This window comes from Balaenoptera borealis (genome assembly GCF_965194805.1).
Source record: "Balaenoptera borealis genome assembly, chromosome: 7".
In the NCBI taxonomy this organism is placed as follows: domain Eukaryota; kingdom Metazoa; phylum Chordata; class Mammalia; order Artiodactyla; family Balaenopteridae; genus Balaenoptera; species Balaenoptera borealis.
Genome location: NC_138864.1, coordinates 127,897,708 through 127,925,120, shown reverse-complemented (window position 1 = coordinate 127,925,120; position 27,413 = coordinate 127,897,708). Strand labels below are relative to the sequence as shown.

The window sequence follows — 27,413 nt, the reverse complement described above, 5'->3', positions numbered from 1 at the left end:
CGGGGGAGACTAGCACCCTGAAAACCCTAAGATCCGATTGCACCTGTGGAGGTCATGTCCTTCCAACATAAATTTCGTTAAGTGCTTATTTCAAAAACAAATCTTTTTTAATGATAAATCATGAAGACAGATGAGCCATCTTTCACTAATACCTTTTTCTTTCTTGACAGTTCAACCTAAAAAAAAAAAAAAAAAAAAAAGCTACCAACCAAAACCACCTTTCTGAAATAAAAATCAGTGCAATCTTTGCTTCCTGATTACAGATAACAAATTGTGTGTGACATTTCCTAAACTAACCTCCAATCTCTTTATTCATGTTTAGACAGTTCTCGGTTACAAAAAAGGATGAATGAACAGGACATCAATCACTCTGGAATATTAGCGCCTTAAAGATGTCTTTAGCAGGTCAATAATCTTTTCACCTTAGAAGGACTTTATCAGATCTTGTCTAAAGCCTGGATAAAAGCCCTGCATTAAGTACTTCTAACAATTGACAGTGTATCTCCACCACACAAAGCTGTTTTCTTCCTCAAGGTCATGATTCTGTGCAGCCTTCCAGGATGACAAAGGAGCATTACCTCTGGCCAAACAAGCTGTCAACACAAACTTTGTCATAGCGCAGATAAAGAAACTGGCAGACAGTGATAATAAGGTCTACTTTCCCGCCCTCCCAGGGGAGGGAAACAGACTTCAAATCAGTCTAGAAACCTATACCCAGGCAGCCATGCTATCTTCAGCCATACAAAGGAGAGAGACTCACTGTGAACTCATCTAAAGGCTCATTGATCTCGATGTCTAACACCTCGTCACTGTACAGCTGCTCCTCCTCCGGCTCCCCCACGTACTGGATGTGGTCTTCTGTCAGCTCAGCACCGTGGCCTTCGTACTGTCCTTCTTCCGGGTACTCAGGAGCATACAGTTCAGATCCATCAGACTTGTGATAAACGAGTTCATCCTCTCCTTGTTCATACTCGGATTCCTGTTCTCCAGACTGGTCATTAGTGTTGTCAGACAGTTCAAATGATGTGACCATGCCAGATGTGGTATTCAGACTAATTGTGACACCCTGAGAACTAGAGGGGACAAAAATACAAAGAAAGGCAGGCAACTGGAGTGAAGCTCAAAACTAAATCATTGCATAAGTTAACTGTTAGAAAGACCGGTGAAAAGTTACTCCAGTGACTGATCAAGGCACACTGACAACAACAATGACTGAAAGCAAAACTCAACGTGCTACCTACTAAGCCAGCACTACAAACTCCGCCTGCACACCGCAGAGCTCAGTGCGCTATACGTACACAGGGCCAGCACCAGACTCCTACTGCATAAGGTGCCCCCTCTATCATCAGCTGCAGCTTATTTGACCGGGAGAATCAGACCAACCATGAGAAACAGGTCTACCTGGCAAAAGTCCAGGACTGAAAGCAAATGGACTACGTTTCATTCTAACTTCCAAAATGAAACGGGTGGTATCTATTTTCTAAAACATCCAGGTAAAACTAGGGGTATTACTCTATAAAATCACAGATGGAATTTTAAGAACAACTTGTTTTCTTTTTTAAATCTATGACGCAAACTATAAACTCCTATTTAAAAAATCAAAATATTAAAAATCTGCATGAAAATACATTTCAATGTTCAACTAAAGTTTATACTAGCCACAAATTTTAAAAAAACAGTTAATTTCTGAGTAAAATAAACGAAGGCAGTTTTAAAACTGCAAAAAAAGAAATCATATTCCACCTGTTAAATCACAACAGATAAATGTCAAACAATTAAAAATGCATAATAACACTTAAAATGCAAGGTTTTGTAGCTAGATCTAAGTTTACACTTATTAAGTATCCAATCCTAACAAAAAATTGAACATGCCACATACACTTGAAGACATATGGCTAAAAAAATTCCAAAGGTTTATTTCAAGGGCAACTTAACTAACTCAAAAGATCAAAATATAATAATGATGTCACAGAATGGAACTGGGAAACAAATAACTGACAGAATAGATTAATTTAAAACTTGTTACCCATAAAAATTACTTTATGTTAGAAAAACTATTACAAATCTATAGCTCAACAATGAATGGAATATATTTGTTAACTACATTTATAAGCAAGAAGTGTCTCTATATTTTCACAATAAATGTTTCCTCATAAAACTGAAAAAATTACTCCACCTAACAGAGTATACTAAATGCCTCTTCCTCTTCTTATAATTGCATTACTATGTCAGCAACAGAAAGATATTCTTTATTGCCATGCACTGAATATTTGTGCTCCACCCCCCCCAAATTCATGTGTTGAATCCTAACACCCAACGTGATGGTGTCTGGAGGTGAAGCCTCTGGGAGATGCCTAGGTCATGAGGGTGGAACCTCATGAATGCGATCAGTGCCCTTACAAAAGGGACCCGAGAGAGCTCCCTCCCACCTTCCAACCATGTGAGTACACAGTGAGAGGGCTGGGGGTCCTCACTAGAACCCAACCAGGCCAGCACCTTGACCTTGGACTTCCCGGCTCCCAGAACTGTGAGAAATAAATTTCTGTTCTTTGTAAGCTACCCATTTTATGATATTTTGTTATGGCAGCCCAAACAGACTAAAACCACTATATTCAGATAGTCAACTAGAGTCGAAGTACAGTCCAAAGGAATTTTCAAAATGGCAATTCAGTTACTACATATGTATAAATAAAAACTGTCTAAAATGAAAACAAAAGCAGTAACATCAAACTGTGACCAACAGTATTAAGAGTCGGAGGCCACTGCCCCCCGTCCAAATAAAGGAATTCTTTAAAAGAGCAGTGCATATACCTGTACTGAACTTCTATAACCAGCACTCAACAGAGCTCTCAGAGGTCGTTAAATGCAAGACCAACACTGACTTTAAACAGTTGATGTATTTATAGAAAAATATATATGGCTTCCACATCAAAGTTATATTAATATCCTGTTTACAATATAATCATATGTTAAAGATACAGTACATTATCATTTACATCCCACTATAATTATAAATTAGTTACTAGAAATTTAGTTACATAAAGAACATTTTTAATGAGCTAATATTGAGTACCTGAAATTTTCTTCGTCTTCGTTATCACTCTGTAGAAGATCATCATTTAGCTCCTCATCTGACAAATCCGATTGATTCTAATTAAAGTAAGAAATCTAATTAATGCATGTCACTTCCACAAAAAAGACTTGTTACAAAAGTGCAAAATTACATTGACTGGATTGTTTCTAACCTTGTTATTAAAACATCTGCCATTCAGAAAGTTTTCTCAGTTTGATATAACCATTTGACAGTCTAGATTCTACATATGGCCTACTGGCTAACTACCCCAGACTAATTTTTATTTATTTATTTTTTAATTAATTTATTTATTTATGGCTGTGTTGGGTCTTCATTGCTGTGCGCAGGCTTTCTCTAGCTGCAGCGAGCAGGGGATATTCTTCGTTGCCGTGCACGGGCTTCCCACCGCAGTGGCTTCTCTTGTTGTGGAGCACGGGCTCTAGGGCGCGTGGGCTTCAGTAGTTGTGGCGCACGGGCTTAGTCGCTCCGTGGCATGTGGGATCTTCCCGGACCAGGGCTCGAACCCGTGTCCCCTGTACTGACAGGCGAATTCCTAATCACTGTGCCACCAGGGAGGCCCCAGACTAATTTTTAGATGCACAGTCAAATAAGTATAGAAGCAGCAAGCATAATGATCATATTTACTGTAACTCTTAACGAAAGAAAAAAAAAGGAACGAGTCCTTTGTCAGTACCCTATAAACAAGTAATTTTTTCTTATCATAAAAAAAAAATGGTATCCTTAATATTTGACTATATTTAGCACAACAAAAGAAAAAAATAGTGGAATTTTAGAAATAAGCAGATTTTAGATAACTAGAGTGCCCAACTGAAATGGTAATGGACTAAAAGAAAACTCTGGTTTGTCCAGTACGGATGAACACATGAAAATAAACACAACTTAGACCCTCTCTCCTGTTCTTGACAGGCTTGTCTACTCATCAGATCAGTAAGTAGAAGCAGCCTAGTGATTCCGCCAACTGGTCAAATTTCTACAGTTCCAGGCTTTGTTAGGCTGCATGCGTGCATGCCGGTCTCTTAGATCCCGAGGCACCTCACACTTCCCTACCCTATCAAAATGATTTCTGTGGTGTGTGTGCGTTACTACTCCCCGACAACATGCACACAAGGGAAGAAAGAGGAGGAAAAAAGGACTTGAGTTCCTACTTAAAGATGAACTGGAGTGAAGTGTTTCCTCAGGCAAGAGAGGAATAGCTAGGGAGGACTCTGGTCAGCGTGGTCTGCAGGAAAGCAGGGCAAAAGAGCGTAAGAGAGAGTGGCCAAGAGCGCCTGTGAAGTCATTAGGGCCAGGTGGGCTCCCTGATAGAAACCCAGGGCAAACTATGAGACACCAGCCTTGCCCAAGGGTAGAACTCCAACTTCATGTCCAAATACTTTACTACATTTAAACATTGTAACATGTAATTGGTATTCCTCACTAAAGCATTTTAAATAAGTACAAAGGAAAAAAATGTGTCTACGTTAGGGTAGTGGAGCCCCACGTACAGTGAGTGCAGTTCAAGGATGTGCAAACTAATTCACTGAGTCAGAAAGGACACAGTCCTCCCCTCCCCTCTACGACCATGACACAAGAAGGACTGGCCCTGGCCCCCCAAATCACACTGCACATGCGGCATCCTGAGGCCAGAGCACAAGCTCAACATGGGCAGGCTGAGGGGCACCGTCCCTGGCTTTTCACTTTCAGTCACTATGATCAAGTGGGTTTACAGATAACAGGAACTAATCCTTACTTAGAGATACAGGTGATGACAGAGCCACTTTTTAAAGGAGAAAATGTTGGGGGAGGCCAAAGCCAAGACACCTGCAGGCCTATGGTGCAATAAGAAACAGAAAAGAGAGCGGCTACAGCAAATTCATGTATTAGAGAAGATGTTAATGCAACATAGTAAGTTACAGGAAAATGGCAAAGCTGGTACTTCTAGTACTGGACCTTCATCAACTAAATTATAAAAGGAAAAGGAAAATGTAATCAGATCTGATAGATCAGACAACTGATGTGGCCCAATCACCTAAGAGTACAATGAGCTTGAAAACAACTGACAGTAAGGAGCCATCACAATCTGAAGACTTAAAAAAACTAAGCATGAAAAGCTATCTTGATATTTAGTGAGAATAACAAGTGTCTTTAAACTGTTAATAAGTAAAATAAAAATTCAGTATTTCACTTTAATTTTTGGCTTTTTATTTTTAATGTTTCATACTGTTCAAAATATATTGGCAGGGGACTTCCCTGGCGGTGCGGTGCTTAAGAATCCGCCTGTGAACGCAGGGGACACGGGTTCGAGCCCTGGTCCGGGAAGTTCCCACATGCTGCAAAGCAACTAAGCCCACACGCCACAACTACTGAGGCCCGCGCACCTAGAGCCCATGCTCCACAACAAGAGAAGCCACCACAATGAGAAGCCCACGCACCGCAACGAAGAGCAGCCCCCATTCGCCACAACTAGAGAAAGCCCACACGCAGCAACAAAGACCCAACGCAGTCAAAAAAAAAAATAAATATATATATATATATATATGTAGAGTTACATATATACATATACACACACGATATATAAATAGATATACACATCAACGATAACTGCTTCCAAGATTTTACTTGATCAAGAGTTTAGAAAAACCTACATCAGGTTTTAGACTTTTATTCTTATTTATCTGAATATTTATCATATTTGAGTATGTTTATTTTTATGCTTATCTCTGAATATTCCCAAAAAGTAAATCCCAGCTCCAGTATGCAAATACTAACCACTGAATGTTAAGGAAGGAGCTGCCACTTCCTTCGGGCAAGTGGCAGCTTTGCTGCCGCCTTCATAGATTCAGTGCCTGCTAGAGTGCCTTGGCGTAGCAGGAGCTAGAGTACTTGCTTCAAAGGGTTTAGGGCTTGAATTCTAAGTTATCAAAGAACTTACAAATTAAACACTCAACTCTTTGTGCATTTAAAAAGTAATTCGATTCACAAAATTTTAATCTATACCCAACTTTCCAGTAACACATCCCATGCATAAGATGTACTCCTATATTTTAAATGCAATTAAATAACTATCATTTAATTTCAGGAAGATCTGTATTTCTTACCTTTTTGCCAGAGAGCAAATCTTCTCCAAGTAAGTCATCTTCAAGTTCACTGTGGAAAAAAAGAGACATGACAATGTATTATTCCTATTACACACTGCAAAGTTTGTAGACCACTGGGAAATTTATCCAGGACTTTAGGGTTTGGGTACTTTCACATTAAGTTTGCTACATTTTCCTTTATTAATAATGAAAACATATTTTCAAATATATAGGGAACATCTGGTCCTTTAAGTATGGGAAGCTTTGCTATAACTAGCGGCTCTCACTAGACTTCTAATCTTAGTTTTTTCACCTCAATATGAGATCTTAATTTCTCTGGACTTGTTCATTAATGAGCAAAAGAAGAAACTATAATACAATATCTATGCTTTCTCTTACCTACGATGAAATAGGAAAAGATAGATGCCCAACGTCATTAACTAGGAAAATTAAAAACCAAAATCATTGAAAGACCATTTAACACTCAAACTGCGAAAACTGAAAAAGTTTAAAAATGAAAAGTCAATGCTGATAAGGACATTCAAGTAAATCATAACTAAGAGAATTATCTTTATAACAAGGGAGTCATGTCAGCTGTCTCCAATTTTTTTGTCAGCATGTTTATGTTTTGAAGCAATCAGAAGTTTTTCTCATAATTAAAATAGAAACCCTTACCAGATGAAAAATCTGAAGACATTTCCCACTGTATGTTCCTCTAACTGATGAAGATGGCTACCACTAAATTACGTCTTTTAAAAGCAAATGACTAAGGACCAACATCTAGAAGGAGGAAACGCAATTAGACTATGATTCTAGGTACAAATGCCAATGGAGATTTAACTGCACCAATGTTCTTATTATGATTTGCTACTTTTTAAATAACGGCTCTGGTTACAAATATCTATAAGTTCTATAAGTTTTGAGTGCTATTTTACCCAAAACCCATGTTTACTGTGCAGAATGCCAGAATATCCTGGAATGCACATATGAAGTTACAACAGAAATTCTATTTACTACCTTTTAGAACCAGAAACAACTCAACAAGTCATTTCATTCATGCACTGAATACCTCTTTCATTATCTTATGTTACCCTACATAAATCGTATACCATCATTTTATAGATACAGAAAATAAGGACAAGATTAAATGATTTGCCCAAGGTCACACAGCAGAGACAGATTCAGGACAAGAACTTAGCTCATGGAAAAAAATCTTTCATGGACCTGTACAAGTAAAACGGTTACTAGAGACTAATGTATAACTTCTTCCAACATTTTCAATTCACAAATCATCTAATCATCTTTCAGATACAATTTTTGTATCTTCAGTGTTACAATCATTTTCCATGGACGAGGAAAAAATGCTTTCTAGTCACAATATTTACAATAAGCGCATTTGAGAATGTGATTCTAGATTACCCCCCAAAAATACAAGCATCCCTTTGGGGACAAGCACCCCTCTGGAGCATCCCTCTAAGTAACTGAAAAGGGAAGGTAATACCATTTGCCCAGGGGAAACTAACTGAGGAGAGCTCTTAAAACCATAATATGAACAGGTGCTGGTAATCATACAAGCAAAAATCTAGAAAGTATTTGTTGCTGACAAATATATGGAAATAAGAAATCAGTCTTGGACTGCCACCTATTTTTTCTAAACAAAAGCATTTTTTAAAAGAAGATAAATGAAAACTTTACCAGTTGTAAATGAGTGGAGTGTACAGAGGTGGAGAACAGTTGTTTCCATGACTAACAAAGGCAATAATAGCATGAAATAAGAAAGCAAGACGGGAGACAGAGGATTAAGTGCACGCGACTACAATATGCATAAATTATAGCTCAAGAAATCACTAACGCCCATTCAGTGTGCGACATGCCAAGAATCACTCCACGCGTTTCACACATACTCGCTCTTTTGTTGACATAACACAACCCCAGCAACCAGACACCTACATCATTCTCCACTTTTTTCAACGTGAAAACAAAGAGGCCGAGATGTTAAAGAACTGGCCCAAGGTCACCCTGCGGCCAAGTCAGAAACCAGTAGATGAGTTGAGAAGTCTGGCTCCAGAGTCCAAATACTAACTACGATGCACACACCCCACAAAAGTTAAATGTAGTTAGTTCTCTATTGTTATCATAAAGTTGGATCCTTACAAAGAGGTACACAAAAGGGAAGAAACTTGTAAAATACGAAACACTACCGAAATTACAGCAAGGGTCACCAAAAACAACAATGAATGAATGGGACTGAATGGTCCAAATCAAGTCCTTTCAAAGGGGTGAGCAGTAATGCTCGTGGACAATACGGTAACTGTTAGGAAGTGACAGGAGTACCAAAAGGATGAGGAGGCTTCCTGCATTCAACGGCAGAGCTCCCACAAGATTTCACCAGTAAACACTATGGAGGAAGAACAACCTCTTTGGCAGGTATTTCTTATCAAAGATGAGAGACAACCAGCTCTTAGGGAGCAAGTACATTTTTACTAACAAACAGAATTATACTAAAAGACTTTTTCGGGAAACAGGTATTTTGCAGGCAGTCACCTGGCTGCAGCCTTTCAAAATGAGAAATCTAAGTGACAACAAAGACTGCACGTGAGTTCATCGTCTCTGTGCCTCCCCACTCCAGGCCACCCTCGTCTGGTCCCTGCCGGCTCCAGGCCCTGGAGAGGGTCTCCGGGAACGGCCCCCACGGGCTCTCCGGTTCCCCCGGCCTTTCTTCTGGATGGGCTCGGCCATGGGAGCTCCCAACGGAATGTCACAAAGCAGGAGGAGAGATGCCCCCCCCCACCCCCGCTCAGCTCCAGTTCCACCCCCCACACAAGCGCAGCCCTGGCTGGGCCCTCGGACACCCCTCCCCCGCGGGCCTGCTGCTGCTCCCCCAGTGCCACAGCTGCTTCTTTAGCCCGGCCCTGTCAACGTCCCCATCATCAAATGACCTTCAGTGGAGACCTCCTCAACATGCTCTTTCCTACCGGACGTACACTGATACGTTTTGACTCACGCTTCTCCTAAACTTTCAAACTTCTCCTCTACCATCCAGTACATGGAAGAGGTGAAGAGAGGACACTGGGACAAATGCTAGTCACACTGGAAAGAACAAGAAAAACTAGAGCCCTGTCTCACCGCAAACAAAACCCAATTCCATCATAGCAGAAGACCAACAAATGTCACAACAACCAAAATAAATTCCCACTGAACAAATACTGGGACAATTCAAACATTAGTAAGAATAGTAACTACAATGGATTAAAAAAACACATGCAGTATTTAAATCTATGCATTTGAAATGATTCAAAAATAGAACTCACCTCTGGAGGATGCTAAGGAACTGACCCATTATTTTGAAAACTGGTAAATAAAAGTAAAGAATCAAGCACTTATTCTGTACCTCAGAAGAACCAAGTACTTTACAGAATTACCACAACTAACAGAAAAAGAAGGAATGACAGAATGAGAATATCACCACTTACATCATCTAATGGCTGGTAACCCCACAAAAAGTTAACAAGACATTGTGAAGCTCCTGACGGAGGAACATACCACCAACTGAGACACTGGAGAGCCCCTACTCCTGCCCAAATTCAAACCTGGATCTGATCAACCTCCAGATCTAACTATGAATTTACAGAAAATGCAAGAGATGAAGGAACATACTAAAAACACTCCAGGAGATGCAATCACCAAAAGTAGAAATTCTCCAAGATAAACCCCTTGTTTCTTCAACAAAAACTTCAGGGAACTAACAAAAACTATGGAGAGAACTTACAGATGAAACAACACTTAAAAGACCTACCAATCAATTATGAAATATGGATCTTATTTGGACTCCAAGTCAAACTATAAAAGAACACACAGACACATATCCACACTATACGTGTGTGTATTTGTGATATACTTATATATACATGAGACAATCAGGAAAATGTGAACATTAATAAGACATTCCTATTAAGGGACTTCTTTTTAGATATAACTCTATTATGCCTATATTTATAAATCCTTTATTTTTTAGAGAGATACAATCTGATATATTTTCAGATGAAATTATGTCTGTGATGTGAGGAGGGTTACAGAGATCACAGATAAAACAAGAGTGCTTCCTACTGACACCGTTGAAGCTGAAGGATGGTATATTGCCTGCACTGTACTATTCTCATATACACTTGAAATTCTCAGTAAGTTAAAAAAAAAACAATCAATTTAATCAATTTCAGGAGGAAGGAAGGAACGAAGGAAGAAAAGGAGGGAGGGACGGAGGGACGGAGACCAAAAAACACTTTAAAACTTTCATAGGAACATACAGAATACAAGGTAGGGAAGAATTTCTTGAGGACAAAAGGCAGAAAGCAGCTTGACTGACATCACTTGTCTCCTGGAGAGGTGCCCTCAGGAAGGCCACGGTGTCACCAAAGAGTGCTCCTTACCAAATGCACAACCTGAATCTAGGCTTGAGGAGACACTAGCAAAGCCACACTTGAGGGCTGCTACAAGATAAACAGTGTGTCCTCTTCAAAAATGTCAAAAGTCATTAAAGACAGAGGCTTTACAGAAGTCTTTAAAGACAGAATTCTTCCAGATGAAGAACAAAGAGGAGGAAAAGAAACTCATTTTTGGCTAGAAAGCACATTACTGGGACAACTGACAAACCTTGGATAACCAATGTAGATTCAGAAGAAAATGGCATGATACAAACTACTGCAAACTACTGTAAAATGGTACAGGAAAGAAAAATGTTCTATGTGTGTGTATGTGAGCGTGTAAAGAGGGAGAGAATAACATGAATATGACAAAAAGCAACTGTGAGTCTGAGAGAAGGGCTTGTAAGAATTTTTGGGTTATTCTTGCAACTTTCCCATAAGTCTGAAAATGATTTCCAAATACATTTTTCATATTTTAATTTAAAAAAATAAACAAAAACCATACAGGAAAAGATTATAATGATATTATTTATAAAAATCTACTTGAAGACTATTAAGTTTAACACAATACATGCCACAGACTGGAAGGAGATATCTCTAAGCGCAAAAATAAAATTTCAAAAAGTATAAACAATCCCTAAAATCAATAAGGAAAAGACAAGCAACCCAAACGAAAAACAGACATAAATACTACCAGATGACTAACAGAGAACAGAAAGTCCAAATGATGAGTAAACTATGAAAATACACAAGACTTTACTCAGCTCCCCATCATAGTCTTTTAAATAAAACTAGTTATCAGTACTTCCCAATAGGACCACTGCTTATATAGAAAACTTTGCTCTAAGCTCTCACTTTTTTATGGACTACCTTAAGAGTCACTGAGGGTAATCAACTTTATGTAGACTATAAGAATTACATAGTTTTTAATGTAGATTTTTCAGTAAAACTTCTGGGACATCACAGTTTTCAAACGGCAACCAGGTATTCTTTTCACAGCAGTATATCGTTGTTGTTCCTTATTCAGGTCTATTGACCTTCATTATCAAACTTTCTGACTGCAACTCCAAGGTAATGTTCACATTTTCAACACAGTATTTAAGATGGTAAGAAATACGTAACGCGTAGTCATCATTTGAGAACTCCCCCAACTCAAATGAAGGCCTCTGTGCGCTTCTCCAGTGCACATCCCTCTAACCCCTACTAGAGCGCCTTCCCAGAAGTAATCACTACACGGAACTGACATCTATCATAACTGTCGACATTTTTAATAGAGTGTGTGTGTGTGTGTGTGTGTGTGTGTGTGTGTGTGTTCCTAAAGGGAGATTTCCATCTTCACTAGTTATCAGAGCAATACAAATTTAAACTACGAGATACCATTTTACACAAATTAAAATAGCAAAAATGTTAACGTCTAGCCAAATATTATGTAGGATGTGGAGGAATTCTGTTGCTATTGTTGTTGTAGGCGTACAATTACTCCAACAATAGTTCTGGATGCCCACCAAGTCAGTACCATCACTGTATAAAAACAGAGAGATAAGACCCCCAGTGCTCCACTGGCAGCCCTGAGACAGCACAGGCCTGGGGTAGAAGCCCACTACAAAGCCTTCCACCTGGAGTGCTCGCCCCTGCCCTACTTTCGCCCAGTAAGGACCAGCCTACCCAGGAAAGAGCATCAGCAGCTAACACGCTGCTTTCAGTAAAGATCTCTGTGTGCCCTAGCGACAGGAGATAAATCAGCATGGACCCTGCACATAACAAGGGGTTTCCGCACCTGTCCCAGTCCTCGTCTGCAGCTCTTCTCCGCCAGGACCGCTCTGCACCAGGCTTATCAAACTGGTCAAAGTCATCATCTGTGAGCGAGAGGCCACGAAAGTCAGTCTTACTAAATTAAAACAGACACACATTCAAATACTGAAACAACTTGTTTCATTTAGGGATTCCTGACACGACATTTTAAAATACTAAAATTTCATATACACCAATTATAAATGCTTTAGCCATTTTTAATAACTAAAAAATTTTAAAGCACATATCTACCTAAAGAAAATCAACTTACTAAACACTATTAGGCATGAAAACTGACAGAATAGTTATTTTTAAATCATAAATTTAAGTAAAACTGTTTTCTTTATAAAACAATGGTTTTTGAGTACATATTTTTTACTACAACTATATAAAAGGGGGAAATTGCTGACTTTGCAAAAATTAAAGAGACTTTTCTAATACTTTTTGAAATTTTTACATTTTTCCAAATTAATCATGGAAAACACCCTATTTAAGGGCAGTAGAGATAATGTAGAGAATTAACAAACAATAGAAATACAATACAAGCTACATACATAATTTTAAATTTTACTAGTGTTCACATTTTAAAAAGTAAAAAGAACCAGACATAGAAAACAAACTTATGATTACCAAAGGGGACAGCGACGGAGGGAGGGAGGGACAAATTAAGAGTACAGGATTAATAAACACAAACTACCATAGGTAAGCAAAAAGGATTTACTGTACAGCACAGGGAATTATATTCAACACCTTATACTAATCTATAATGGAATATAACCTGAAAAAAAAATAACTGAATCACTTTGCTGTACACCTGAAACTAACAGAATACTGTAAATCAACTATACGCCAATTTTTTAAAAAAGAACTTAAAAAAATTTTTAAATAAAGACGAAATTTAAACAGGTTAAATGTTGACAACATTTTAACCTAGTGTATCAAAAACATCATTATAACATGTACTCGATACAGAAAAGATTAAGATATTTTACATTTTTTTCCATACTGAGTATATATTTCACATATACACCACATCTCCTACCTCATTTTCAAATTTATTTTTATTATTAGGAAAATAAAAGAATTGGAATTCAAGTTTTTCATCTGAGAACACATGCAAGCAAAGAGGCTTGAGAAGCAGCAGCATATGTCTCCCCAGAGAGTCTACCTAGGGGAGCGAGATGATATAAACATAAAACCCCAGGAATTTTTCCAGCCTGGGGCTAGAAATTAACCAATAAAGTTCTAGCAAAGTAATACATCAATTCCTACCGTACACTACCAAACAGAATAGGTGCTTTAAAAAAAAAGAAGAAGAAGAAGAATGAGAGATATTAAAGAATTAGCATCCTTGGGGAATTCTGCTTCCAGTATGACATCAGGAGGAGCTCCACCAACCCACTCTCTGTGAAACTGGTGAAAATTATTTTTAATGAAATGACTATTTAATATCTCTGGAATTGATTCTAAATGCATACATTAAATGGAAAACACTCATCCAAGAAACCTACTCAAATCTGGTAAGAACGGCTACAGGATTCTGTGGTTTCTGAACCAGAACGCACTCACTCCTCCCCCTCGCAGCTCAGTGAGGCACCAACTCCATCCACTCTAGACCAGTGCAGCCAAGAACACAGACCTCCGCATTCCTCCCCCTACGCCTGGCGCTGAGTTTAACTCCCGGGCGTGAGCAGGAGGGGGGGGGGGTTCCCTTCTTTCACCCAGGCCCCAAGTGTGGTACAGACGCCACCGGCGCCCAGATCACCCCTGCCCCAGCTCACGAGGTGGGGGTTTCATACCGAGAGGTAAGCAAGCAGATCCAGGGCTACTGCCAGCACCCGCCCCCCACCCTGCTGCCACCCAGGCACTCAGCTCCTAGAGCAAGGGTGTCACCCAAGAGACAAGTGCATCACTGTCCCCACCCACAGCACAAGAATTGGGGCTCAGAGGCAGCCCAAGGGGCAAAGCAAACCTTGTAACAACAGAGCTCCAAAACTCTCTCAGAGAAACTAACTTCGTTATGAACAGAGTACAAAAAAAGTCCTAAGCAAAAGGTGCTCTCACAAACAGTGAAGGTTTCGAAGACAGATTATTAGAAAGTTAAGAGTCACTGGAGATAATGACTGAACTGCAGGATGCCTAGTGGACCAGAGAGAAATGAGGAGACAGGGGCCAGTGTCCTCACTTACTTATAACAGATCTCAGTCACTGACCTCAGACACTATCCAATCAAAGGAGCCTGAATTTGACTGGGCAGTCTATAAAGGAAATTATGGCCCAGGGCACTGTGGAAGGTGTGGTCAGAGAAAAAGACAGAAGGAGTCCAGCCAAAGCACCACCATCCCAGGGTGACTATGGGCATGCCCAAGGCTGTGGCCCCCTTGAGGAGTGACATCAGAAGCTTCACACTGCCCAGAGTGGGGTGTCGGTTGGGAACAGACTTCACTTAAAACCTAGCTGGTCACCAAACAAGTAAACAAGCAAGTAAAAACAGGCCTGGGGTGGAGAAGTGGGGAGACCAGCACTCAGACATGACACAAAATATTATCTAAAATGTCCAATTTCCAACAAGAAATTACAAGACATGCAAAGAAACAGGAAAGTACAACCCATAACCCATCAGAAAAAAGGCAGGCAACAGAAACTGCCTGTGAGGGACTTCCCAGGCAGTCCAGTGGTCAAGAATCTGCACTTCCAATGCAGGGGGCACGGGTCTGATCCCTGGTCAGGGGACTAAGATCCCACACACCATGAATGTCAGCTTTAACAGACAAATAGGCCATTATAAGTATGCTCAAATAACTAAATGAAACCACGATTAAAGAACTAAAGGAAGGTATGATGACAATGTTGCACCAAATAAACAGTATGAATAAACAGTAATTATAAAAAAGAAACAAAAAAATTCTATAATTGAAAAATAACTAAAATGAAAAATTCACTAGAGGGGCTCAACAACAGATTTGAACTGGCAAAAAAGAAAGAACTGCTAAACTCGAAAACAGATCAACAGATTATCCAATCCGAAGAACAGAAAGAAAAAATGAAGAAAAATGAACATAGCTTCAGAGAAACGTGAGATACCATTAAGCACACCAATATATGTGTAATAGGAGAAAAACAGAAATAGAAGCAGGGAGAAATATCTGAAGAAATAATAGCTGAAAACTTCTCATATTTATTTGTAAATATTAATCTACACATTCAAAAAGTTCAACAAACTCAAAGTAAACTAAACACAGAGATCTACAAATACACACATCATAGTCAAAATGTTTCAGAGACAAGGAGAAAACCTCAGCAGCAGCAAGAGAAAAACAACTCAGCACTTACAAATGCGATAAGATTAACAACTAATTCTCATCAGAAACAATGGAGGTCACAGGCATATACCAAGTGCTCAAAGAATTCTATATCCAGCAAAACTATCAAAATAAAGGTGAAAAAAAGACATTCACAGCTAAACAAAAACAGAAGAAATTTGTTAACTGACTCTGTAGTTGATTGAACTGTGTGTCCCAAAATGACATGTTTAAGTCCTACCTCCCCATTCCCCCACCTATGAATGTGACCTTATTTAGAAACAGGGTCTCTGCAGACATAATCAAGTTAAGATGAGAGTATTTGGAAGTAAAATAGAAATTTAAGACTTTGCAAAGCTCGTTTTAAAAATAAATAGTACAGTACTATCATTTTTTTAAAAAGATGAAATTATACTGGATATTAGACCTAACAGATAAATACAGGACACTCAACTCAGCAGCAGAATATACATTCTTCTCAGGTGTACACGGAACATTCTCTGGGATATACATTAGGCCATAAAACAATTCTTTTTTTTTTTTTTTACAATTCCTAATTAATAGTTTCAAAAGGTCAAAATCATACAAAGCATACAAACCTGACTAAAAAATGGTTGACCCTTGAACAACACTGGATTGAACTGCATAGGTTTCACTTATGTGTTTATTTTTTTTTAATAAATATGTACTACAGTACTACACAATCCGTGATTGGTTGAATCCACAGATGCAGCACCATGGATATGGAGAGCCGGCTGCAAAGTTATGCGTGGATTTTCAACTGCATAGGGTGTTGCAGTTGACCCCTGCATTGTTCAAGGGTCAACTGTATAATAAAACTAGAAATAAATAGAAGGAAAACTGAAATATTCACAAATACATGAAAATTAACCAATACGCTTCATCAACCAACAGGTCAAAGAAGAAATAAGAAACAGGGAAATAAGAATGTACTTTGAGAAAAATGAACACAAAAATACAACACACCAAAGTTTATGGGATGCAGCAAAAGCAGTACTTGGAGAAAAATTTATGGCTATAATTGTCTACACTAACAAAGAAGAAAGATCTCAAATCAACAACCTTAATTTAAATCTTGAGGAACTGGAGAAAGAAAAGGAAATTAAACCAAAACATAGCCAAAGGAAGTAAATGATAAAGATTAGAGCAGAGGGACTTCCCTTGTGATCCAATGGGTAAGACTCCACGCTCCCAATGCAGAAGGCCCGGGTTCGATCCCTGGTCTGGGGACCAGATCCCACATGCATGCCACAACTAAGAGTCCGCATGCCACAACTAAGAAGTCCAAGTGTGGCAACTAAGAAGCCCGCATGTGGACTTCCCTGGTGGCACGGTGGTTAAGAATCCTCCTGCCAAAGCAGAAGACACGGGTTCAAGACCTGGTCCGGGAAGATCCCACATTCCACGGAGCAACTAAGCCTGCGCACCACAACTAATGAGCCCACGAGCCACAACTACTGAGTCCGCATGCCACAACTACTGAAGCCCCTGCACCTAGAGCCCGTGCTCCGCACCAAGAGAAGCCACCGCAATGAGAAGCCCGTGGGCTGCAATGAACAGTAGCCCATGCTCACTGCAGCTAGAGAAAGCCTGCGCGCAGCAACGAAGACCCAACACAGCAATCAATCAATCAATCAGTTTATTTATTAAAAAAAAAAAGAGGCCCGCATGCCACAACTAAGACCCGGTGCAGCAAAAATAAACAAATAATAAAAAATAAAATAAGTATTTAAAAGAGAAAACTGGGCCTTCCTGGTGGCGCAGTGGTTGGGAATCTGCCTGCCAATTCAGGGGATACGGGTTCGAGCCTTGGTCTGGGAAGATCCCACATGCCGTGGAGCAACTAGGCCTGTGAGCCAAAACTACTGAGCCTGCGCGTCTGGAGCCTGTGCTCTGAAACAGGAGAGGCCGCGATGGTGGGGCGGCCCGCGCACCACGATGAAGAGTGGCCCCCGCTTGCCACAGCTAGAGAAAGCCCTCGCACAGAAACAAAGACCCAACACAGCCATAAAAAAATAAATAAAATAAAAAAAATCTGATTGTCTTAAAAAAAAAAATCCTTAACCTCATTTCATTTAAAAAAAAAAAAAAAAAGAGAAAACTGTGTCCATTAAAAAAAAAGATTACAGCAGAGATACATGAAACACTAGTAAAACACTTTCAAATTCATTCTGAGGCCACTATAAAACTAGACAAAGATATTAAAAGAAAAAAAAATTTGACGATTATTCCTCATGAACATACATGCAAAAACTATTTTTAAAAAATTAGCATATAGGACTCAATAATACATTAAAAGGATAATACACATCATGACCACATGGGTTTATCCCTGGAATGAACGGTTCGTTTAACATCCAAAAATCAATACTCTTTAAAAATCAATGTAATGTGTCATAATAACACACTAAAAGTAGAAAACCAAATTATCATCTCAATATAAGAAGAAAAAGCATTAATCAAAACCCAATACCCAGGATTTCCCTGGTGGCACAGTGGTTAAGAATCCGTCTGCCAATGCAGGGGACACGAGTTCAAGACCTGGTCCAGGAAGATCCCACGTGCCACGGAGCAACTAAGCCCATGCGCCACAACTACTGAGCCTGCGCTCTAGAGACCACGTGCCACAATTACTGAAGCCCGAGCGCCTAGAGCCTGCACTCTACAACAAGAGAAGCCACCGCAATGAGAAGCCCGCGCACCGCAACGAAGAGTAACCCCCGCTCACCGCAACCAGAGAAAGCCCGCGTGCAGCATCCAAGACCCAACGCAGCCAAAAATAAATACATAAATAAATTTATTATTTTTACAAAACCCAATATCCACATTCCTTATACAAACTCTCATCAAATTTAAGTATAGAATAGTATTTCCCTAACCTGATCAAAGGGCATCTGTAAGAATAACCTATAACAAACATCACAGGTAAAGGCAAAGACTCAGTGCTTTCATCTGGAATCAGGAACAAGACTGGGATTGTGGCTTCCATTACGCTGCAATTCGGCACTGTAATGGAAGTTCCACCTAGTGCAACCAGACAAGAAAAAGAAATAAAAGGAATTCAGATAGAAAAGGAAGAAGTAAAACTGTCATTATTCACAGCAAACATGATCAACTATGTAGAAAATCATATGGAATCTATGAAGAAAAGGTACTGAAACTATTCAGTGAATGAAATAAGGTCGCAGAATATAAGAACAATATTAAAAAAATCAATAGTTTTTCTACGTACAAGGCATGAGCAGTTGGAAATTAAAAAACAAACCTTTGCACTAGCATAAAAATATGAAATACATACTAGGGATAACCATAATAAAATCTGTGAAAAACCTATTAATTAAGAACTATGAAACACTGCCGAGAGAAACTAAATACCTAAAGGAAGTGGAAAATAACTAGAATTCCCAAAAGGAGACACGAAAGGTTGTAAATGTGGGTAACCTTGTGCTTGGACAAAACCACATTAAGCAAAGGAAAAACCACACCTGATAAGGCAGAAAACAAAAACATACTTTCTTTCCACCTGGAATATGGAATGTAAAAATGGATATGAAAAGAACTCTAACTCAAAATCCTAAGAAACAAACTAAGACAAGAACTCTGTATGCCTATTTTTATTCTTCTTACATTTTCTGCATCACTCCCCTTCTGTTCTCCTTTAGAATATAAACAAATCCTTTTTTTTTTAAAGTTCTAGTTTATATCTGTCATACTGAGCAGAACCAAGAGAACAAAACATGTCCACACTAATCCAGAGTTTCAAAGGAAAAAGAGCGCATCCCTGAAGACCAAGGGGAAGATTAACTCAGCAGGACAAGAGTGGTCAATGCCTTTACCTAGAAACTCTCCTTCTAAGGCTAAACATTATACCAGACATGCTATGTTATTAAGGGAATCAACTTTCCTCATCAGCAAGACTTAAAAACAGCTACTGGAATTTTTACAATATTCAATTACACAGCAATTAGATATCTATAACGAACACAACTCTTTTACTTATCATTCTTATTTCCTCATCCTTTCCAGGAACCTGCAGCTTAGATTAGAAATTTTACAGAATATTAGCTTGGAACAGGGTTCTAGCAACTGTCTAGTCCAAGGGTCAGCAAACTACAGACCACAGGCCACGTAGGGTCTGCCACCTCTTTTTGTCCAAATTTGGCTACTGCCTGATGTATAGAAATAAGCTTTTATTGGAACACTGTATGCTAATTCAGTTACATATTCTCTATAGGTCTTTCAAGCTACAAGGCACAGCAGAAGATTGCAAGAGAAGCCCTGTGATCTGCAGAGCCTAAAATATTTACCATTTGGCCCTTTACGAAGTTTGCCAATCTTTGCTCTAGTCCAAAGGTTCTAACCTTCTTTCTTTCGCCTCAACACCATTCTCATGTATACATGCTCATATTCTGAATCACTAACAGAGTCAAAATTCCATATTTTATAAGTGAGGAAATCCAGACCCTTTATTTAAACAGCAACTAGAGAAAAGAATTGGACTAATATTTAAGAACATTCAAAGTGAGCATCTTCGCCCTACAGTATAACTATCAAATTTTGAGTAACCAAGCAAAATTTTCAGAAAGCACCCCTACATCATGTACTTGAAGAACTATTTGTAGTCTTGTTCTAAAACTCTCTTACTTTCATGGGACCCTGGAGAGGTTTCCCTGAAGTGAACTTTGTATTTCGCTTATGAAGTGCAGTGCACACTGACAATTTGTTTGCAGGTCTTACAACTGAATTTCCTCTTCCTGTGTTGGAAATTAATCACAGTATGAGTCCTGAAGGAAGACAGGGCAGGGCTCTGCCTCCCAATTACAGAAGCCATAAAAGCTAGGCCCTTGAGTTCTCTGCTGGCCCGGGCAGGCTGGGAGAGGACAAGTAGTCTGAGCTCAGCCAACTGAATGTTCCCATCATGACTTAGAATCTAGAGGAAATGACACCCCATTTCTTTTCCCAAGAATCCACACCTTCTTTTTAAAAAGGGAAACCTTCTCAATTGCTAAAGATTAGTTGCTAAATTGGTGAAGTGTACGGGAAGAAATGTCAAAGAAAGGGAGAAAGTCCTTCCACCCATCTGTCTTTCCTTCCACAAACAGAAGTAACAGCTCTGCTGAGACTGTGGTCCCCTCCGCTCTACGCAATGGTGCAGAGAATGGGAGGAATAGACTTCCCAGAGCCTCCTTCCCTGTGTGGTTTTGAGTTAGAGTATGCAAGGTAAGGCTGTCACAGGAGCTTTGAGTCACAATTATCATCAGTTACTCTGATGAGGCAGAGGCAGGACAGATGACAGACGGACACACACACTGCAGATATGAGGTTCTCAGAGGTCAGAATGTGCTCTTGAAAACCATGTGTGGCATCCGGGCTTGCAGGAGCTGTGACGGTCAGTGGGGGCTTCTTGAGACTCAATACCATCAGAAGTCAACACCGCCAGTGCTGCAGACTTGAGACAGTCCACTGGAGCTTCCGCAATAGTCTTCAGTTACAACGGCTTCTGGGCAAGCTCCTGACCATCAGTATCAGATAACCAGACTAAGTTTTCCTGACCATCACACCCCCAGCCTTTCCAAGGATTGTACAAGCCTCTAAATCCTGTGTTAAAACCCTTCACACTTGGAAGGCAAAGCATGGCCTCTGTCCTAACTAAAACAAGACTGATAAAGCTCAAATAAGCCTAGCACTACTGAAGAGCTGAAGAGAGGCTTCATTTTACTTCAGCAAGCTAGCATTTTTATATTTGTCTTCTCATTTAATCCGTCCCCAAATTCTCCTTCTAAAGATGTGAAAAGTTAAGACTAATCAAAGTTAGTAAAGAGCAAAATCAGATTTAAACTCTGGTCTACCAAACACGAAGTACAATGCTCTTGAATTTATTCAGGAAGCAACTGCAGTAACAAACCCTCTGATTTCCTATGTAAAAATATTAAAGGGTAACCATAACTTCCTCAATGTTTAGGTAGGAAGATCACTAATTCATGGAACCTACAAAAGCACGAAGGCAGAATCACTCTAAAGCACAGGTTGCAATCTGGTGGCCTAGAAGACACACACTCTCTTTGAATTACGTTGTCCTTTTTTAATCAACTTGCTTGCCAACATTTTAAAAATATAATTATATATAAGTGCCAGAGTTACAGCTTCTTTCAAAAAACATAAAAATATCAAAAGATGTAGAACAGTGGACCCACATCTTGCTGTAGCTAAATCAGCTAAAGATGAACAGCACCTGGCCAAACAGGAACAAAATTCCTGTGTCTATAAGAAAAGTAACTGAAGAGGAAGTGGCAGCCACAGAGCCGAGCTGGAGCAAGCCCCATCAGCAGCTGCAAGCCCGCCCAAGGCCCACACCACCCTGACTGCTGTTGTTCTGCAGTCTTAGTTGTCCAGCTACTTTATCTGACTCTGTGAACTACCAAACTATCTATCCTTCCAAAAGAATCCTAATGAACTGCCTCATCATGCTTATCTTTTGTATATAAATGAAGCATCAAAATCCAGTAATAAGAATTTCAGAAAGTGAGAACAGAGGAAATGAAAGGAGAAAAACAGTACTGTAAGAAAATTTCCCAGAACTGAAGGATGCATATTTCCAGACTAAGGTATCCACCAAATGCAGCACAAGAAACAGAAAAAGACCTATGCTAATGAATGTTGTAACAGTAAGGAGGAACTGTTAAAACCTTCCAGGAAGAAAAAAAAGGTCACATACAAATGATAGGGAATCAGAATGTCATCAGACTTCTCAAGAGCAGAACTGGAAGCCAGAGAACAACACAGCAGTACCACCAAAAATCTAAGGAAAATGAATCTAAGTCAAATCTAGAGTTCGAGACCCTACCAAATCATCAATCAAGTATGAAAATAAAGTAAGAATTTATTCAGACATGCATGGGTCTCAAAAATTTACCTACCTTCAACACACCCACTCTTAAGAAACTGAAGCCTTTATATTTGTTCATTTGAAAATATAAACATAAAGAATAATTTTCCCAGAAAAATTTATCAAAATTGACCCGTGGATTTAAAAAAGCTAAACAGACCAATAATATCAGAAGAAACCGAAAAATAAACAGGCAACAGGTCCAAATGGCTTTGCAGACAAGAGCTCTTCTGACATTTAATAAAGAGATTCTTACAGTGTCCAGAAAATCTCACAACTCATTCTAGGAAGTCAGCCTATCTTAAAAAAAAACAGGATAGCACCATGTGCACACACAAATACAAAGGAAGAAAACTATAAGCCTATCTCTCTTATGATCACAGATAAATCCTAAAATGGAAAGCAACAAAACACTGAAAAGGACCTACAGAACCAGAAGGTTTTGAACCCAAGATTGCATGATTGATTCAGCACTGGAAATCTATCAATACATCACAGTAAGATATTAAAGAAGGGGCCTCATGATCACCTCAATGATGCAGAAAAGGCTTTGATAAAATTAAAACCCCAACTCAAAAAATAAACTTTCTTAGCTAAACAAACAATAACTACCAGAAAACTACAGCAAACACCATACTCACTGGTAAAACATTAAAAGAACACTCATTAAACTCATAACAAGATGACAAGACAAAGATGCCTGTCATCACCCCTATCACGCAACATTATACTGGAGGACTTGACAAGGAATGGTTCTAGAACGAGAAGTACAGGAAATGAGACGTGAATACTGAAATAGAAGAGACTGCAGATATGACAGTCTGACTAGAAAACCTAAAGCACCAAACTCTTAAAACAAGATTCCAATAAGCCAGTTATACACAATAACCAAAAAAAAGTTTTTCTATAGTAGATCAGTAACAAATTTCAGAATATAATAGGATGAAAAACTATACCATCCACAACAACAACAAATACAAAATATCTAGGAATAAAACTAACAAGAAATGTAAGAAAACTATATAAAGAAAATTTTACTAAGGTACGTTCCACAGAAGACAGAGATCCCTTCTCCTATGGAACTTACCTTAAGTAAAATTTTCTTCGTATCTACAATCTCTTCTATTCCAATATTTATGTATCCCAACCTCTTAGATCAGTGCCCAGCACAGAGCAGGTGCTCAGAAATGTGGCAGATGACTGACGGGTAAAAAAGAGCTTGACAGCGAGACATTCTTGCTGCTGAATGAAAGAACCCATATTGTAAAAGTATCCATCATCCCAAAGTTATATTAATAAACTCAATGCAATCCCAGTAAGAATTTCAGCAGAATTCTTTATAAAATGTGATGATTCTGAAGTTTATTTTTTTTAAATGCAGAGCTAATCGAAATTACTGAAAAACATGCTATAATATATATAGTCACACACCATGAAGCAGTAATTTTTTGAAACTATGAATGAGAATTTAATGTTATAAAGTTGGAAAAGATAGAGAATTCAATAAATCATATTAGAACTGTTAGAAGCCCCAAATTCACACCACACCCAAAATAAAATTCCATATGCAATAAAAGCTAAACATAAAAAAGCACAGAAGCATAAAGTATTAAAAGCACAGAGGAACTCTTGGCACGGAGACACCATTATGAAAAAAATTTATGAAAAACAAGTGACCAAAAAAAATCTGAAAAAGGAAATATAGATATGTGTAAACATATATAAATGAATCACTCTGCTGTACACTTGAAACTAACACAACTTTGTAAATCAACTACACTTCAATTTAAAAACACTTGGGTGGAGGGGTAGTTCCCTGGTGGCCTAGTGGTTAGGATTCCGGGCCTTCACTGGTGTGGCCCCGGGTTCAATCCCTGATCGGTTCAATCCCTGATCGGGGAACTAAGATCCCACGTACAAGGCTGAAAAACAAAGAAACAACACACACAAAAAAAGTTTTTAATATATGTAGCCTACAACACCGTATTTCCACTTCTAGAGTTATCAATCCTCCAGAAATATTTGCTTAAGCACACCAAGATGTATCTGTAGACGTTTAGTGCAGAATTTTCCATAGCAGTGGAAAAGGACGTATAACTGAAATGCCCATCAATACAAAAATGGTTAATCAATAAACGGTGGATCCATGTAACTCTCACCTACTAACACAGGAGAGGTCGCCAAGACCTACTACTAAGTGAACAAGCTGGGGCGCACTACGTGATTCCATTCATACCATAAAAAGCCACACAGCTGTAAATGTGCAACTTACATATGCACAGAAAAGGGTGCAAAGGGATTCATAAAGAAAATATTTTATTCTTTAATCATTAATTTGTCAAATATTTGTTGAACATACACTACATGCCGGGAACTTGGAATACACGGCAGGTAAAACAGGCAGCATTCCTGTCCTCAAGGGGCTTACAGGCTACTGGGGAAGGGAGATTTTAAAAAAATAAATAAATAAAATCACAAACTCAGATAAATGCTCTGAAGAAAGGAGGGTGCCACAGAATTTAGGTGAGGGAGGCACACAAGCAAGAGATGGGCATATCTGAGACAGAAAGAAGAATGCTCAAGGAAGGCCTCCCAAGGAGCCTGAGACCTGGGGGATGAGGAGCCAGAGGGAGGGCAGGAGCAGTCCTCCTAGAGGGAAGCAGGTTGACCCAAGAGCTTGGGGAGGCTGGGGGACCGAGTCATGCAGAACTCGCAAATCTTGGTAAGGAGTTTGGCTTTAGTCTAAGAGCAATGGGAAACCAGGCACCTGTGACAAAATGGAAAGAAAAACTCCAAATCATCAAGGACAAAACCTACTTAATCCTCTAAAATAGCCATTCTCAAAAACTTTCTGGACTCAAATTTATTAAGGACACCAAAAAGCTTTTGTTTATGTGAATTACGTTCACTGACATTTGCTATTTTCGAAATTAAAAATGAGAAACGCAAAAAGCTATGCAAGCACACATTCCATTGGCCACCTGTACAACGATGCCTTCACGTGTCACGCAGCCTTTGGAAAACTCCACTATGCTCTAGTGAAAGAGCGAAACATGCAAGTGACACTAGTACTATTAATGGAAACAGTTCTGACCCAGGAGTTCCCAGACTACACTTTGAAAATAATACAGAACCATGATTTTGAACCCCAGAAAGTAACCAAGTAAGGAAGGTGAACCAAGTATTTTCAAAATTTAACTAGAAAGCCTCAGAAAAAAAATCACGTGACAAAAAAATGGCATACACCAAATCATACTGCCAGAAGTGACATTTCTTGCATTTAGTCTCTGTGGGTTTTTCCATTGCGCCATATGAGCGCTTCAATACTTAGACCAAAATACTTAGACCTAGACAAGATTATTGCAATGTACTCATAAATAGGCATTCCTAAAGAACACGCAGTAGGATGGTTTGACCTTTCAATAATGAGAACTAAGCCCAAACACTGCTGTTGTTCATACTTTACCAGTTAAGGGACTCCTTTACCAAAGTTTTCGAACAATCGTAAAAGTCACTTTCAAGTGTTTTTCCCACGTTAAAAAAAAAAACCTCAATCAACAAAATGTGATTGCAACCACAAAGTGACTTGACCTGAAATCTGTTTTGAGTTAGGTCCCCTATCAAGCTCATCTACGCTCGGAAAACAAGAGAAACTACCCAGAGGAACTGCATCAGTAGCTGACCCTTTTCGGCCCCGTTTCCATCTCTGTAAGATGCTGATCACGAAGCCCTAATGGGTCGGTATCAGACCACTAAGGAGTTCATGGAAAATGAGACCAGCCCGGGGAGATTATTTTTTCAGACTCCTTGCTCTCTGAAACGCCGCACAAACACATCCCCTCACGTAGGTGAGTCTTAGCCGGGTCTAGTGCGGGGCTGCCAACCACCCCGAGCCCGACAAGACAACCCCCCCTGGGCCGCAACCCTCCCCCAAAGGGCCCGGGGGCGGGCGCTGTCCCCCCTGCGCAGGCCGCCCGCCGCCTCAGGTGAGCCTGACGCCTCACCGCCGCGAAGGCAGGGACACTAGGGCACAACGACGGCCAGGAGCGGCCCGCTGCCCCCCGCCACCGCCTCCCTCGCGGGGCCGCTCACTTACCTCCAGCGCCGGTTCCTCCGCCCGCTCCCAGGGCGGCCGCCATAGTGCTCGCTGGGCCCGGCCTTCAGCCTCGCCCCACCAAGCCAGCTGGGGGGGCTGCCGGGCCAGCCGGGGCCCGGAGACACGCGGCGGGGGACGAGACGCGGGGGGCAGCAGGCCGTGCCTGGGGGCGGAGGGCTGGGCAGCCGACGGGTATCTGGCCCTCCAGCCTGCTTCTCCTCAGGAAGAAAACAACAAACTATCGCAACATGGCGGCCAGCTCGGCCCGCCGCCGCGGTGCACGCCGGGATGATGGCGGCCGGGAGGCGCCGGCGCGGGCCCTCCCCTCCTGGCCGCGGCGGCTCCGAGCCACCTCCGGGGGACGCAGGCCGCGTGCGGAAGTCAAACACGCGAGCGGCCGCCTTCCTCGGCTCCGGATAGCCTAACGTTTAACGCGGGGGCGGCTGCCGGCTGTAGTTCGGCCCCGGGCTCTGTCGCAAAGCGCTTTGCAGCAGTTGGCGCCGCGCTTTACGGCCGGCGAAAGTCTCGCTGGAAGCGGGAGGGGGCGGACCCGCGCCCCGCGATGGGACCTGAACCTGGTTTCTGTGTTCGGACTGTGCGGGGCGGGGTGGGGGCGGAGTAACTGAGCGGTGGACCGACGCGAGGAGCGAGCGCGCCTGGGGCGGGCCGGGAGGTGCCGGGCATGCGCACTGCGGACTGCGGGCAGAGGCGGGTGCGCTGAGCTGGTGCGGCCCTGAGACAGACGG

The 27,413-nt window shown here is 40.5% G+C and overlaps 1 protein-coding gene across 9 annotated transcripts in view; it reads right to left on the bottom strand.

Annotated features, from left to right (window-relative positions):
* Positions 1-26,851, bottom strand: part of RBM33 (RNA binding motif protein 33) — a 118,712-nt gene extending 91,861 nt beyond the window's left edge. For all 9 annotated transcript variants that reach the window (XM_082398933.1, XM_082398927.1, XM_082398929.1 and 6 more), the window contains exons 1-5: positions 26,668-26,851; positions 12,349-12,427; positions 6,172-6,220; positions 3,074-3,150; positions 761-1,073 (exon numbers count right to left, since the gene is read on the bottom strand). In XM_082398933.1, coding sequence (XP_082255059.1) covers positions 761-1,073; positions 3,074-3,150; positions 6,172-6,220; positions 12,349-12,427; positions 26,668-26,710 — 561 coding nt within the window. In that variant the 5' untranslated portion in view covers positions 26,711-26,851. The remainder of the gene's footprint in view (positions 1-760; positions 1,074-3,073; positions 3,151-6,171; positions 6,221-12,348; positions 12,428-26,667) is intronic.
* Between the last annotated feature and the right edge of the window lie 562 nt (positions 26,852-27,413).